Raw genomic sequence first — 17,629 nt, 5'->3', positions numbered from 1 at the left:
TAAATATTCTTTGGAACTAAATGTCTTTTTTATAAGTCAAGGTAAAAGAGGGAAAAGGAACTGGGATTTCTACCAAACCACTAGAACTAAATGGAAAATTTTTACTTCAAATAGTTGGAAACTGCTGACAAGACAACTTACCTACTAAGGGAAATTGGACATTTTATATGTTACACTGCAACTGAGAACATTTCTTCAACATAACACGCTAACTTGATTTGCACCTCACGTGTGAGGTGGAAGTTCACTCACAGCTTTTTTTCTGCTTCACTTGATCTCCCACGGTGGTTTATTTTTAATTTATTATTAGGAGAACACCTATGTTTAAGATGAACTCAAACTGTAAGTCTTAAACTGTTTGGATTCCATGAAATATTATCAAAGCTGCTACACTCAGAGTCAAGAAACACGTTTATCCTCCACAGTAACAATGGTATCATGTGGCCACTAACAAACATACAATAAGACCTATGAAATATTCTTCTCTTGTATTAAAACTAAATACCTGGGTAGCTTGCTTATATGTCAGGTACATGACACACACAGAAGCTACAACTGTAACACCTGAATACTTATTTTTATTCTTTGATCAATGTGTTTAGAAATGTTTGTTGAATATCCACTTGAATATCTTGCCTGCTTGTTTAAACAGGATGATTAAGGAGCATGGAGAGACAATGCACATCATAAGAAAGAAAAGTGCTGGCTGGCTAGCAAAGGATTCCTACTTTTTCTTGATTGGAAATGGAGGCTAATGTATGTTCATCACTTCATACAGCCCCCAAGACATCAGCAAACAAGGATTTTTTTATCTCAGAGCACTTTACCTACAGTCCCCTGTACAACTTTACCATCACTTAGAGCAGACACACTTTGAAAAATTCACTTGGTAACCTTCAGTCAGGTGCTTTTATACTCTGTTCTGTACTTCTGAAATGTCCACTTTCCATATTAAGTTTTTCCACTGTAGTGTGCCAGAGACACAATAAAGCAGTTTCCCTCTGTCCACTTGGCTCACTTCCCATGGCTCTCCAGCAATCACTGTTGTTATTGAACACAAGACTGAATCAGCTAAAATTAAAATGTTGACATTCATAAAAATCAAATGTCCTTATTCAAATGGCCTTTCCCCTCAGAGACATTTACACAACTCCAGCTGATCTCAGTGGGATTTTTACATGCAATTTGGGCCCAAATTTTAAACAGCTTTCTGTGTGTGTTTTTTTAAAACCGGGTTTCAAAATCAATCTGCAGTGGTGAATTTTGTGCAGAGCTATGTTTCATTTCAGTTAAACATAGGATTTCTGTAAGCTAGCATCCTAAAATGTCAGAATCAACTAAATAAGCCTTCGCTTGTAGAGGCATAGACCAAAATGTTCTGGCCTGAGTCCTGCCTTGTTTACAATGGGCAAAAGTCAGGAGTATCCCATTGTGTCAGCAGGCTAGATTGCCACAGCCAAGGATCCAAGTGCATGCATCAGATAAGATGACAGCAGATAATCCTCTAGATAGTAGATAGCAGATGATACTCCAATGGTCAAACTCTCCTCAGCACTGGGGGAGGCTACCACTTGGGTGGGCTGATATCCCTCTCTCCAAGACATAAAGTGGTTAGCAACCAGCCTTCAGGCAAGTAGAGGGGATGTGGCCATGGTGCAGGGGAAAGCCAAAGACTTACTACACACTCACATAACCCCATTAAAGCAGATTTCTTCTCTTCTGCAGAAAGGCAAAAAGGCCAACCAGGAGAGTTCTAACCGAAAACAATGGTTAGAGGACCTTCAGCCAGGGCACTCCCAAGTCCCTGATGTAGGATAATGCCAACAGGTGTTCACATTCAGTCTCTTTAATATTCTATCTGTCTTTTCCAAAAGTTATTCAGTTAACACTGTGAAGAAATATCTTCTTATTATTCACTCAATCTTCCCCCACTGGGTTTTTTTTCTGATACATACTTTGTTTCCTAGAAAAAACTAAGATAATTTTCCTCAGATTGTCAAGTCTGTTTCAAAGGTCACTCAAAAATCTTGGAATGTATAATTTTAAAAATGCATGATACAGCATTAAACCTCCTGAAGACACTGGGTCCTTGTTTCTGTCAGGGCGGAAGCAGCACTACGCTGTCTGACCATTACGTAAAGTGCCTGTGATAGGCTAAAAATCTCATTGTAAGAAAATGTCACTTGAATTTGTACTATGCTGTCTGTAGGAGGCCATTCATTTCTAAAGCATTCTTATGTTACTACAGAAACAGCAAAATAGAATCATTTATGTAGCAAAGAACTGCTACTCATTTTCTGACCAAAAATGAGCCTTCCTCCAAAATCCCAAAACCTAAACTATAAGAAATATATACAACAGAAAATCACTTCAAACTGAAAATGATCTAGTTATGACAACTTTTTTTCATATCTTGTTTTGGTACGGCCTAATTCTCACAACACAAATAGCTACTCCTCAAACAGTATGGAAGATTTGGGCCCTGCATCACTGAAACAAAGATTCTCTTTCCAAAGCAGAAGACACAATGACATAATTATCTCTCAAATTTATTTATACTGTCCTGAATATAATACAATATGCCTGGTTTTGCTTATTCCAAAAAGGACAAAGATAAGAAAGAAAACAGGCTGACACCTCTGCTAATGCAGACCAGCAACCTCACATATGCCAAAGAACTTTCTTCTTTTTTACCAACAGCATGTCTAGCCTAGGATCTGCACTGATATAAGTGGAAATACTTGGAAATTTCTCAGTGCAAGAAAGCTGGAAACCTGATTACCGAGTATTTTTCTGGAGGAAAAAAATGAACCAGCCTTTTTTCTAAATTTCTCTGAAATTTGTATTTAAAAGTGTAATGACTTCCCTGATTACAGTCAGTGGCTCAAATATTATTAAAACTTTTTTGCAAACCATATAGCTGCCAGCAAAAGGACATATAAAACAGATCTTCAGCTTTCAAGCTTTTCAGACATTTATTAGGATTAAGCATTTCTGTATTGATTGCTTAATCTAGCAATGAATTTTTTAGTCTTTAAAACAACGGCAATTTATGAAAGTTAATCTGCTTAGCAGCTAATGTACAGTATGTTCTTTTCATCTGACAGCATGCATTTGGGCAGAAAATCAAATTCTTGCCAGACCTAAAACCACTTCTCTTATTAAAAAACAGATTAGAAAAACAGTAGCTCTCACAAACTGCCTGCTGTCTGCTGCATTTAGACTCACTGCCTTCACCATGTTTCTCATTGTGTTTTATTTCTGGCGTATGAGGACTTGGGTAAAGATCATACGATCCCAAGCAATATTGAAAGCCAAATGGTTTATTTGGAGTGTTTGGAGATAAGAGAATGACTTTTCCCTAAGACGTTCCATGACTGTTTCTTGCTTGTACTTCAATCTATATTACATAACATCAATATAACCATCAGTTGCAAATTTGTTTAGTTCCCCCAGCTGTCACAAGCCCTGTTCCATCCCAAGGCCAATGTCAGCCTTCACTGATTTAACTTACTTTAGCAGTTTCAACAACTTTGTGTGAGCTGAGGGGAATCATATCCAAAAAAGTACATCTGAGGAAAATTTTTCCATGGCACCTTTATAGAACTGCTCCAACCAAAGCTGCCCAGTGATGGATTGCCATGCACTTTTGGAAGTGAGAGAATAAAAGTGGAGAGTTTTCTACAGCACATATTTTGCACATGCAGTTATGTTTAAAGCAGTATGAAATATAAAGCTCCAGAATTTTCACCTCTGAATGGTACTTCATAACTGTAGACAAAATCAGCCAATGACTGAAAGAAGTCATACAAAAGATGAGAACACTATAAGTTTCCTAAAATCTGGATTTCTGAAGAAGGAAAGTATACTCCTTCAACAAAGGAGCAAATACATTGTTTCCCTTTTCCTGCTCCAAAAACACACACACACAAAAAAAGAAATAAATCCATTCTCTCTGAATAACAATTACCTAGTAATGGAACAGCACTCAGAAATGAGTAATTTTCTGATTACTCATTTGCTAAGCTCTCCACACAGTGTTGTCTGTGAACAGTTCATAAAATGCTGATCCTCTGGCATGTATTTATCTTTGGGCTGGACCGGAGAGCTATGCAAACCGTTTATAAAAGAGATTATCTACAGTAACTTGGGGGAATATTTGCCCTCTCTGTTTTATGCAGAGAAGCAATAAGGGCAAGCATATGCTTAGCAAAAGGAAAAACACAAGGAGAAACTGAGATTACCCACATGGTAAATTATATCAAGCACACAGAATGGTTTCTAGGTTTCTGTGGATTGATTTTCCCATGAATCCTGAAACAAACAAGCGACTTCAAAACACTGCAAAACTACTATGCAGAGCAAAGCAGAGGAATAGGGGGCAAATTGTAACTGCTCCAAAATATTTTGGAGATAACAAACATAACTGAAGGGCCTTCAATGAATTCCTGGGCAGACATGTCCATGCAGATCAGGTTAGAGCAGCCTAAAAATTTCTGGTTTTTTCCTCTCTGCTGAAGGATACTCTTGTCTGAGAGTAACTGCCCATGTGGGTTCTACTACTAGATGCAGAACAAAATAAATCATTACTGAAAGCAGGAAGAATGCTTGCCTACATCCTTAATCACAGGAGACCATTTAGTGATTCAGTAAAATTCCATAAACATCTGAGAGTTTGGATTTTTCATTTCCTGCCTCTTGATTATAAGAGAGTTGGAGAAGGTACTGTATCCAACTCTTCTCACTTTTCTATTAGTGCTGAAATGTTCTCTACACTCAAACTCACTCCTCTTAGGCTACATATCAATTCCATGAGCTAGCAACCATCCCAGTTTGAAAAGCAATCTCAAGCCTAGCTCCTGATACGATGAGCAACTATGGCACCACTGACTGAATAGGTTTGGTGAGAATTCATATGGTGAAGACATCAAGTAAGCCCCATAGGGATTCCTGATACAGAAAAATACTTAAGTGCTCAGTCTTTCTGGGTTGTTGGCAATGAAAAACACACACCACACTATTTTGTTTCTCAGACACCATGGCTCATGGAAAAACTAACTAAAATACTAAACACTTTTTTATGCTTCCTTTCACAGCTTTTTTGTCATTACTGTTGATAAGTTTATTTCTCCAGAAGTTAAGACCTGTCCTATTTCCAGCCTCAGTCAGACAAGTTATTTCAGCTACTCATTAGTGAAGTATTCACTTCACTGACCTATGTAACTTTTCATCCTGGTCCAACCATATTTACTTTAGCTTCCCAGCCAGCATAACATCTCTTTTCATGTAAACTTCTATAATATTTGAAATTTCAATGTTGCCTTTCAGTTCCAAAATTGCAATTCTTTATTCATAATTGTCTGGGTTTCTTTAAAGGTTTTGTTATTTTATCCTTCACTGTGGTAAGACAGGGCCATATAGTGAAATACTGTCTTATATGCTGCAAAAAATATTCTGAAAACCTTTCATACTGTTAGTCACAGTCTTTTAAAATATCTACAACTGTGTTCAAAGAGTTCTGGCCTAATTCAAGTACTTTTATTGCCCCATGAAACTGCAGATATGCTGATTACTGAAATACATGGTAGATATTTCATGAGGAAATATAATGAATTAGGTCTTTGCTTCATGCAAAAAGAAATTTGTATTCTGTTGTTTCCCTTTGATCACCCAGTAAGGATTGGCATCTACACAGTGCTTTTACTGATGTTTTATCTAACCAAGAAAATTTAAGAGACGGTTTTCATATGAAGAGTAATGTTTTCTGAAGAGCACCCTGATAGGATTTTCAAATCCTTCTGAATCTTCAAAGAATTTATACTTGAGTTATAGAGCTATACATGTCAAAGTGGTAAATAATTTTTAATTTGGTGTCCTCCCAGTTGAAGAACTGGATAAGAAGTCATTCAGTTGAGTGATAGGATGTTCTTTGCTCGTATTTATCCCAAAAAAAAAATTGTCACTGAATTTTTAATGTAATGTTTCAATTCAGTTGCTTAGAGCAAAATTTCGTACAGAAATGCTTCTGTGACCTTTCAAGTCCAACACCCATTTTAAACTTCATCTGGTTTCATACAAGCCTATTCCTAAGATAGAGGCAAATATTCTTTTAAATTATTTGTCTCTTTAACCAATGTTGAGAATGTTTTTCTTCTTATTAACAATTTAGCAAAGCAGAAAGTCCAAATAAGAATCAGAGCCCTCGAGGAAGACACAAAGCAGGGAGCACTGAAAGGACAAGAAAGTCTCTGTACCTGAGACTGAATTCTGTTTTTCTGATGATTTTGGCTTTTGGATTCTACTGTATTTCATTCACTGCTCTCTCTAGGATGTGTTTTAACTGAAGCTCTAGGCAGTGCCCTAAAAGATTTTTCTTTTGCTCAAGTTTTATGACAGGATAAAATGCTAAGCTTACTTTATGAATTTGAAACACACTTGATGTCTCCACAACTCCATGTTAATAAAAGAGCTCTCCTAAGTTTACTGCAAACATACTCAATGAAAATGTTTCCACCAAATGTAAACAGCTAACTTGGTCAAACCTTTACTAAAATTTGAGGTATGTTCCTAAGAAGTGAACCACTCAGTCTGTTTAACAGTGAGACAGAGGCTTCTCCTGATTTGCAAAGGAAGACTGAGGCTACACACTGATAGCACAGAGGAGAAAGCAGGGCTATCAGCTTCCTCTGTCTACTTGGGACTCTGTTTTTGTTCTGAGGGTAAAATTTGTATTCCTGGGTGGCTCATGTTCAGTAGAAAGAATAAAGGAGACTCTTACCTAATAAATTCTGCAGTATTGTGAACCTGCTGGGGTGTGGAGGTAAATTCAAACTCTCCCACACAGCACAAAAGCTACATTTTCACCCTCCCTCTTCCCTTCTAAAAATGTTAGACGAGGAAGTGGCAGCACCACTACCAACAGGGAAGTTCATTATGTCCTGATCATCTGTAGCTTTTCTGGAGGCTATGGGCAGAATATTGATACCTGATCTCATTTACTTGGATCTCAGCAATGTTCTGGGCAGGAGACAGGCTCTTTTCTCCTACAAAAGGACTTTTTTGGACCCTGCATTTGTAGTGAAAGCAAGGGAGTTAGGAAACTTTCAGCATGAACAGCAAGGTGCTTGATTCTCTGACAGCTGCATCCACCAGAGTAAGTGGGTCTCAGGCAGTGGGACAGGCAGGCAGTTGGTGTCTAGATCTGCCACTTACTCCTTGTATAGTCAGTGGACAGAGAAATGCTCTTTGAAGGAAAAATGAGATCTCAGATGGACTATCTGCCTACTGGAAGTATTTGCCTTTCTTCATCAATCACAGAAGAATCCTAGGGAGCCCATTCTGTAAACAGCAGTGCTCAAGTGCCTACATTTTATTAGGAAGAATTCAGCACATTGGTGAATCATTGAAACTGATTTTTAAAATTGTTTTATTTTACATTTTCCTATTTAAAGTACATTTCCTGCATTTTTTTGTAATCTATGTCATGAATAAAAAGTTGAACTGGTAGAGAAACTGAGAATCGAGTATATTCCTACTGTAACTTGACTAGCATCAAGAGACAAGCCTTAATTCCACATAATTCGTCCATAAGATGTTTTCAAGTGTAGTGCCTACACAGCTCCAGTGCCAGATTTCAGCAGAGCATCCCTGGCCAGCACAGAGCAGAGTCACACTTCCTTTCAAGGCCTACAAGGAAGCTTTCCCTATCCTCTGACAATCTACAGATCACATTGAGAATGCTCACACAGAATTAGTCTGGGAAATTATCTGCTCAATGTCAGAGAAAGAACAGCCTTTCCTCCTTATAAGAAAGCCTTTGGGTCTGACTTATGACTTTGCCAGCATTCTGTTTATGGTTAGCTTCAGGTTCTTTGTTAAAAGCAGGATTTGACTCTGTATGCCTAAAACTATGTGTTGTTTCTCTGATGCAAAAATGGTCCCTGAACATGTTTCAAACTCAGTACTGTAGAAATGTTGCAAATTTTCATATGGATGAGATATTTTAACCCCATTAATTAATCCCGTTACATTAAGAAGAATATGCCACTAAAACAGCTCGGAAGATAGGTTATAAGACAAAATATTTAATGAAGACTGGTGTGGAAGCACAGTCAGTTGTGGTTGGTGCTTCTTGCAATAGCTTTTTCAAGAGACACAGAGTCTCCTCCACAACTAGTGATTTAACCCACTTTTTTCTTCTAGAGACAGAAGATTTGAAAGTCCATGTAAAGTAAGAGAATGTCTATGTCTATTTTTCATTTAGATATTTACTTCTACAAAAAACTTGGGAAGACACTTTAAGACACCATAAACATTGGTCTGATCATGAATAAATAATAACAGAAACAATAAATAATTACCTTCAAGTGTTTCTCCCTCTCCAGAAAGGGCATCTCCGGCTCCAGAGGCATACAAGGCAGACACAGTCAGTGCATACCTAGTGGCTTGGTCCAAGCCTTTCAGCACCTTAGAGGTGGTGTCACCTTTCACAGTCACTTCCTTAGTTTCACCTCCTGCCACTGGAGTGTATGTTATAAAGTACTGCTGCACTTTGCCAGGAGCAGCACCCCAAGACAGCTTCATTGTTGATGTTGTAGCATCAGAAACTCTCAAATTCCTTGGATTTCCTCGGACTGCACATGTTAAAAGATGTTGACAAAAAGTTGAAGCAAGCTTAATTTCTTGGTTTATCTTTAGTTTAACACTACATAGGATTTTATGCTAAAAAAATATTCTCTAATAGGCTGGACCAACCCTGCTACGGTGTACCTTTACTGTAATCAGGACTGTACATTCCCATCCCCACCCTCCTGAGGCAAAAATGCACAACAAGGTCCATTTTTTTTTTTCCTGTTAAAGCAGGCTCAATCCTGGAGCACTTATACATACTAGCACCTCTAGATACGCTCAGATTCAACAAAGATCCATGTTGAAGTCACTGTATTCAGAATCAAGTCGAAGATGACAAATGAAATATGAAATTAACACATTTTGCTTTCCTAAAGAGGTCTTTTTGATGATGACTTTCATGGATCAGTGAAACTTCAACAATGATCAGGACAGTCATACTTTTGGTATTCTCTAGATTTTGTTTAATAAGGCATGATACGTGTTAAAGGATCATGCATTTACACATTCATTAAATCTACAGTGATAACTTGAGAAAATTAAATGTTCCATTAATTTCTTGCTAAACACTCAGCACAAAGTGCAAACAGAGTCTGAATTTATATCAGGTATATAATTTATATCATTGACAATATAAAGAATCATGGGGACAACTAATTAAACATACAAGTAGATTCTTCACCCAAGTTACCTTGCCATATCAGGTTCAAGATACTATATTTTAAAGTGAAATACTACAATTTTGATAAATTCTATTGTCTTACGTTACCTCTCAGCTAGGCTTGAGCAATGTTATAACTCTCTGTTTATCTAGGATAATATATATGGACTATATGGTTTATTCTCCTTTCAGTATGAATATGTCAACATGCAGCGAGTTTTTCTCATGCTTACTATCTTCACACCATTGATCATGTACCTTCATCAGTTTTTGCATATCCATTCAATGAATTCCCAGGCCCAGACTGATACTCAGGAACAACAGACACTTCATATCTTGTATCTTGGATCAAATTCTGCAGAGTAGTTGACCTATCATTTGCTGATACAGTCACTTGCCTCCTTTCTCCTCCAGTAAGTGGTCTATAAACAAGCCTGTACCTCAGAACATTTCCTGGAGCTGGAGTCCAGCCAACTACAAAGCTATCAGTAGTTTCATCTGTAATCCTTAAGTTTCGAGGAGCACCTTTAACTGCAAAAAATATACACATGTAAGTTGTAAATATTTGCCTTTAATGAAGAAGTATCTGAAGCAAAAACCACGTCAATCATTCTGTTAGCTCATCCAGGTTACCAAAACTGCTTCTATTGCCTACCCATTGCTTTAGGTACACACACCTTTTGTGATTTCTGAAAATTTAGGATCATAGTTACATTCAGCAGTGGAACAAAGTTGTCTCCAAAAGTACATTCATCCCAGTTTATACAACTGCTTCTGAAGCTTAAGATAGTCTGACTGTGTTTAGTGGTAAGAGTAGAACTGAACTGTGTCAGGGACATTTGGTCATAGTGAGGAAACTTCTTAACACAACAAATTATAAAAGTTTCCTTGCTGCATCCATTTGCTTCTGCACCCATTTCATTGGCAGTTGTCAGATACACCTGACTACACACCCAGCTATCCTGTTTGCAAGAACAAACAAGGAACAAAGAGCAAAAAAACCCCACCAAACCAATTCTATTTCTCTGAATTTCAAACAAAAAAATATATTCATTGAAGTACAAGTTGCATCTAATGTTTAAAAAAGGTTTCTTCATTTAGTCTCTAATTCAAAGAAATGGCTTGTTATCTTAGAAAGTAACGGAAAAAAAAAACTGTGGTGAATCCTTTAACCTAGCCTGCTCCTTGACAAAAGACACAGCAGTTCATATGAGCTCAGTGGGCACAGCAAAAAAGACTTGACTCTTCCAACAGAAATTAAGATCCACTGTACTGCACGCTGCCTAGCAGAACATAACATTGTCACTTAGGGAAAAAAAGTCCTGGATTTTTGTTGTTTGCTATCTATACTCCATAAGTATTGTTCTTCAAAGGTAAGAGCAGAGTAATTAATAATCCAAGTTTTAAAAAAGAAACTTGTTTTCTATTAATCCGAAACACAATACTCAACCTCAAATCCTTTAAAAGCCTGAAACCAAAGTTAATTGCCAAGAAAGCCATCTGGCTCAACCTGTTAGCTAGATCTGCATGGAGAGCTGCTGATGTTTACGTGGCTGTAGAAGAACTCTGTCTTCTGAGATGTGCTGGGACATCACCAGATCCCAATGTTAATAATATTTAAGGTAGTATCAGTTACAAATGGGAAGGCAGATTATTTTTATTAAATCTTTTCCTTCTCCTGTTCCTTATGCACACAAGATACACGTTCTATCAGCCAAGAGTTGTCTGTTTTCCTAAGGGAAAATTATGTGTGGCCAAAATACTCTGACTGGTACAGTCATGGAAATGTGCACGCTGACAGTGAAACCTGTATCTTCCAAACTTAACATCCAAACTAAGCAATTTTATATGTGTTTATTTCTATCAGTCTGAAGAGGAAAGAGCAATTCACAAATCTTCAAGCTGTTTCTTTTGCTCCCTTGGAACCATTTATGTCACCAAAGGTCACAAACGACAGCATGGAATAATGAAAAAGAGCAGATCAATATTTTTAAAAGCATGATTTAGAGTAGACTGCGTGTTCAACTACTGGAATAGCAAATCACATCTACTGTTATGCTGCTCTTTTCAATCAGGAGAAATGCATCATGGCAACTCTAACAAGGAAAAGTAAAGCTACCATGCTTAAATTTACAGCCACAGATCACATTAAACACATACTGACATCAATGGAAGTTTTGAATCAGTTATTGGATCAGACCAATGAATTTCTGATAAAAAAAGTTAACCAAAACTTAAGGCTAGTGTATATAAAAAAAGATTTCTATTAGCGTTATATTAGATGTAGACATAGCAAATTGCGTAGACACACGTTTGTCTTTAAATGTATTGAAGTCAACATGAATTCCTGCATCAGTCTCTTAATTATTGAATAGGGTAGAATAGAACTGAATAGTTCCATTGGAAAGGATCTACAATGTTCATCTAGTCCAACTTGAGTCTATATTGACAATTATTCGTGCCATGGAATTTATTATTGAGAGCATACTACTTCATTTGAAAGCAGGCCACTGCAGAGGAACACATCCAACCTCAGAAAAATTAAATTGTAATCTTAGCAACTTAATGCTTCCTTATTATTAGAATTTTAAATCTTTACTAAATGCACTGAGATACAATAATGTTTATTCTCATCCTGCATGGCAGTACAGCTTCTCAGCCTTACCTGGCTCTTCCTCATTTCCTTGTTCTCCAGCTAAGCAAATTATTATTTGAACATGTGAATCCCTTGTGTCTGAGAATAATGGGAATCTTACCTTCTAAGGTGGTCTCCTCTCCATCCAAGGGAGGGCCATCACCATCTTCATATTCAGAAATCACACTGACTGCATAGGTAGTTTCAGGTAGTAAGTTGGTGAGAACTGAGCTGGTACTTGAAGCTGGTACAGAAACAATGAATTCATCTCCACCGACTGCTACTTTATATTTAATGAGATAGGACAAAACCTCAGGTCCAGCTGGAGACCAGCTCACTTTGAAACTCTCTGATGTTATGTCAGAAAAGACCATGTTCTTTGCAGGTACGTAAGCTGTATGGAGATAAGAACGTGCATATGAGGCACACTTGCCAGAATATGTTAAACACAAAATTTATAAAATAAATCATTAAAAGTTCTTCAATAATTTTATTTATTCTAATTTAACAGATTTTTTTTTGCATGTGCACAAGATTTGTTTTCTAGACTTGCTTATATCTATCAAATTTCAAGAAGATCATACCTAGGCTGCCTAAAATCATTCACAGTAAGTAGAAGCACCAACTCAGTGATTTCTAGATAAATGAAAACAGCCCATCTAAAAAAATACATATATTTATGAAAACTTAATTTAGAATCTGATTATCAAGTTGGGTTCCCTACTTCATATGTCCAATGAACAGCAACAACATTATGTCCTCAATGGAAACTAAAAATTATAGGGTTTTTTTTCAGGTCTAGATTAAAAATAAGACAAAATAAAAACCAGTATTTTTTCGGGAATGAAGTCAAAGGGAGAACAAGGAATTTGACACAAGGAACAAACACAAATCTGACATCCTGGGCTTGTTTTGCTTGGCCTAGTCAGCCTGTCAGTGGGGATCTTAAAACTGTTCAAGCCCTCTAAAACAAAGGCTGCTTTGCTGGTTTGTTCCTTAAAGCTATCCTGAAACAAAAGGTTTAATTTTAAAGAGAATTGGGCTTTCAACAGTGGGGACTTTTCAATGTTAGTGTCCTACTAAGCATAGATAGGGGCACTGTGGGTGCAACTAATCACAAGTACCTTTATCTGACCGAAGATGGCAATTTAGAAAACTTTTGAATGTTAAACATTATCCATGCTGGCCTAATTTGGATGCATGTGAAGACTTTCATGTGCTCTTCACTTCAGTCTTTACAGTTAGATTGCAATCACTATCACCTAGCATCTGCTGTCTCAAGTTGTCTTGTCTAAGCCCATTTCAGAGGGCCATTAATTTTACCAAAAAACTTAATCAAATTGCCCTCTAGAGTCGTTGGCCTTACTTCATTGCCTTTGAACATCTAAAAGCCCAGCTTGGACTTGCCACCTCATTTTGTAGAGCTAAAAAAAGAATGCTCTGGTAAGTGTTTTACTCAAGACATTGAGTGCAAAAGCAGAGCATATCCACTAAGGTCATTCCAATAGACACACATTTTATTAGCTTTTCAGATATCTAACAGGGGTGGGGGAAAAATTTTCTCAAAAATTTTTTTTTTCATTTCCATTTATCCAATTATTTCATCTGTTGCTTTTAATATATTTGAAAATGAGAAGCAAATCTCCAGTTATTAAAATTATCATTTGTATATGGACAATTTCATCAAAATAAATTCTTTAGGTGACTATAAGCACAAAACATTGGTTCAGATCCTCTTTTCATTGCATTTTCTACATTCCTGTAAGTAAGTAATAGTAGTTACTTACATTTTCTCCTTATAGCAGCCAGCTCCTGCTCAATTCGTAGGCAGACAGACTGTGTAAGCTCAAATGATATTCTTTGAAAAGCATCAAAATCTTCCACTGTGTAAACATGGGTGTCCGCAGGAGGCGATGCGATAGCTTCCAACTCCGTACGCACTGCATCCTTCACACCAACTGCAAATATTTCTACATCTGCATCCCTCAGCTTAATTGCAGGTTCTTTAAAAGCATCTGATGATTTCCCATCAGTGATAAGAATCATTACTCTCGGCACATTTGGTCTTGATCCTTTGCTGGTAACAAATACTTTCTCCCTCACGTATGTCATTGCTTTGCCTGTGTTGGTAGATCCACCTCTGTAGGGGAAGGTGTTAATAGCCTGAATTATGTCTTCCACTCTGTTGTATCTGTTCAAAGAAAACTCCATATGGGGATCTCTGCTGTACTGGACAAGACTTATCTGTACTTTTCGAGGTGATATCTCAAAGCTTTTAACCAACACTTCCAAAAAGGCTCTTACTTTGACAAAATTGGCGATACCAATGCTGTAGGAACCATCCACTAAAAACACAACATCAGCTTTTACGTCCACACCACGTGAGCATTCTGCAAAGGAAAAGAATAATCACTGTAAATGGATTTTCAACAGCCACACAGCATTACAATCGCATCTGTAGTTCGTTTATCACACACAACTGCTTATAAACAAAGTAAACCATGCAAAGCAAAGCTGTGTCTCAAAAATAATAAAGGTATAATATTAGAACAAGCATCAGAGATTTCATCAATGAAGAGATACAATTTGAAAATTAGGTGGTTCCAAACTTACCCACTTGAACTTTTATTTGCTGTGTTTTTTCCATTATCGTTATTGGCTCACTGGGGGTCAGTCCTTTCATTGCATAAACATTAATTTGATACTCTGTGTCTGGAGAGAGATCTTTAACATTCAGAGCAGTTGTCTGAGGACCCACACTTAGTACTTGCTGTTTTCCCCCAGCTATCATTGGAATGAACTGCAGACGATAGCCAGTTATTTGGCTTGTGGATGGATCCCAAGTGATTCTAACAGACTTTGAGGAGACCTGAGTTGCCACCAGATTTGAAGGAGGCTCCACCACTGAAAGAAATCAAAAACAAATCCAAATATTAGGTACAATTTATAAATGTATTTGCTTAACAGTTTTTATTTCTGGAATAAGCGTAGTTGTCTTTGCTTGATCTTTACTAATAATCACTTTTGGGGTTTTTTAGCATAAATAGACAGAAATTAATTACAGGAAAGTCCAAATGAGACATCAGTGAGAGGGCAAAAATATGAGCAATGCATTTGTGGTCCCCCAAGTATAGCATAAGTTCCAGGAGAAGTGCTGCCCAGCTCTAAAACTGCTTCAATCAAAAGTGAAGGAACCACTTACAGGAACATGGTAGAAAATGTGAACAAATGCAGACTTGAGCAGAATACTACAACAGCAGAGTCATCTCTACTGCCATTTTTGTCAAAGAATAACTAGTTATTAAAACCTTACAGAGAGAGGAAGCTGCAATGATACAGCTTCATCTCTTTGTTTTCTCAGTTTTCTCCAGCTTTCATGCTTTGGTTCTCAATGGTTCTCAATCCATTACATATTTTGACCCTTCACCAAGCAATTTTTTTCCCTTTAATACATTTTTCCACAGAAGTGATGCCTGTGTCCAAACTGCACATCACTGTGTTGCTTTTGAAACTATGGAATAATGGAGCTATTCCAAATCTGCTACATCACATGTTCTGTTATCCTGCATTTAAAGACACAAAACTGAAACCAGTTTTCCACACTTGCTAAGTGAGGCAACAGATGAAACTCTATAAATAAAGCAAAGGGAGTAAGAATAGTCTCTTCAATAGACATTGGGATAAACTGAAGATACAAATACATTTTTATAAAGTGTCTCACCTTCTTCCCCACTAACCAGTTCACCTAGTTGTTCATCAACACCGGAGCACACTTGCAAGATAATTTCATTCTGTATATCCACAATTCCATCAAAATTGGCCACATTGAACACATGCTTCAGTGACGGCTGAGATGCAATTAGTTTGAGTTCCTTTGCATCTGCTGCTTTGATACCTAGAAGTTGTAATAGACAGGGCTATGGTTAAGTAGCCATAAAATACAGACACCTTCAACGTACTTGTGAATTATTAAAACATCTTGGGGTAAGGCTGAGTTTAAATTAGTTCTGCCTTCTGTCATGATCAATAATCAAACTACAAAATAATGATTAATGAAATGAGGTGGCAGACTCAATTTTCAACCAGGGAAAATAATGTGGTGTAAGTGAGAATAAGGCCAAGGTTCAAACTATGCTAGTCAGTCATATTAATCTCCATATAAAATAATGTGGTGTAAGTGAGAATAAGGCCAAGGTTCAAACTATGCTAGTCAGTCATATTAATCTCCATGTAGGAGCTACATAATTACCATCAAATTAACACAAGCGGTGTGTTCCACTTGAAGGCCACAAATGACCCCATTCAAGGCATACACATGAAAAGAGGGGCATAATGAAATTTTTCAACCCCACTGCCTGCAAAACTTATAAATTAACTCTTTTATCTCTCAATCATTAGAAAAACTCAACATACCTAAGGAAAAAACTTCAACTCCTATGTTGCGAAGCTCTCTTGCAGGAATTTCCACATCATCTTGCGCTTTTCCATCAGTAATGACAATGGCTACTTTGGGAAAGCCTTTTCTTGCTCCAGCAGACTCAGTGAAGGTGTTTTGAACAAGGTAATCAATAGCCTCACCTAAAACCAACATCACAAGTTGTGTCTTTTTAGACTTGTATAACTAGGATATGAAGCAAATTTGAACTATGAAATGAAATGCTTGAATAAGCATGTATGTGGGAAATCTGTACCTGTCATTGTGTTGCCACCTTTGTAAGGTATCCTTTTAATTGCATCAATAAGATCACTTCTTCTGAAATACTGATTTAAATTGAACTCTGTTCTTGTATCTGAACTATACTGAACAACTCCAACTCTCGTCTTTTCTTCCCCAATGTCAAAAGCTGATACAAGGGCAACCATGAAGTCCAGAATATATCCGAAGTTATTTCTTCCTACACTCCATGAACCATCTACCAGGAAAACTAAATCTGTCATTGCACTTATGGAGCATCCTGGAACACAACAGGGAAAAAAGGAAAACCAACTCTATTAGCAAATTAGCAATTGCATTCTTACAAATCGTGAGAAATGTCTAATGGAAACTTAGTAGGTAAATGCCAAAGCAAACACATATTTAAAAGATTGATCTTATCTGGGATACTTTGCTTGGGGAAACATTACTCACATAAGTGAACACCCATATGAGTTTTCTTACAGCCATTATCAAAAGAGAACTGCTTTGAGACACCTTTCACACTAATCCACAAGATCTGTTATGCCACAACAGATGAAAACACCCATACAAAACCTTTTGCAATGATTTGATGTTACAGAAAAATTTTATTTTGTTATCATTTGTGCCTCACATCTTTGTTTCCCCATTGTAGCTGCACAGGTTCTTCTGCAAAGCCTTTTATCCGCAGCACAACATCTTTTGTTGATAGGACCATGACACTCATGGACTTGCTCAGGTTAGTTGCATTAAATCCCTAGTTTCAGTACCAGCTTTGCACCTTAATCTTTCAATGTAGCTTATCTTTCTATCACAAGTCCCCACAAGTTTTCTTAATTCTACACAACTTTACAAGTTAACTTCTTGGTAGGTAGCACAGAAGCACAGTTTAACTTTGTGAGCTAGACTTCAGATAAGATAAATGTCAGATAAGTTGAAAAGCAAAGCACCTTACTTTGTAATTGAGCCTCAGCCTTCTTTTCCTCCGGTATCCCTGGGCCGCCTGTCTGAACTACACAAAGCACAACAT

General features: G+C 37.2%; 1 protein-coding gene across 1 annotated transcript in view; it reads right to left on the bottom strand.

The window, feature by feature from the left end:
- Positions 1-17,629, bottom strand: part of COL12A1 (collagen type XII alpha 1 chain) — a 100,144-nt gene that overhangs the window by 69,558 nt on the left and 12,957 nt on the right. The window contains exons 5-13 of the mRNA XM_058802795.1: positions 17,555-17,611; positions 16,616-16,879; positions 16,338-16,502; positions 15,646-15,819; positions 14,538-14,828; positions 13,712-14,314; positions 12,046-12,318; positions 9,548-9,820; positions 8,361-8,633 (exon numbers count right to left, since the gene is read on the bottom strand). Of these exons, the coding sequence (XP_058658778.1) occupies positions 8,361-8,633; positions 9,548-9,820; positions 12,046-12,318; positions 13,712-14,314; positions 14,538-14,828; positions 15,646-15,819; positions 16,338-16,502; positions 16,616-16,879; positions 17,555-17,611 (2,373 nt within the window). The remainder of the gene's footprint in view (positions 1-8,360; positions 8,634-9,547; positions 9,821-12,045; positions 12,319-13,711; positions 14,315-14,537; positions 14,829-15,645; positions 15,820-16,337; positions 16,503-16,615; positions 16,880-17,554; positions 17,612-17,629) is intronic.

This window comes from Ammospiza caudacuta, chromosome 3 (genome assembly GCF_027887145.1).
Source record: "Ammospiza caudacuta isolate bAmmCau1 chromosome 3, bAmmCau1.pri, whole genome shotgun sequence".
NCBI classification, from domain to species: Eukaryota; Metazoa; Chordata; class Aves; order Passeriformes; family Passerellidae; genus Ammospiza; species Ammospiza caudacuta.
This window is presented reverse-complemented; position numbering and strand designations above follow the sequence as displayed.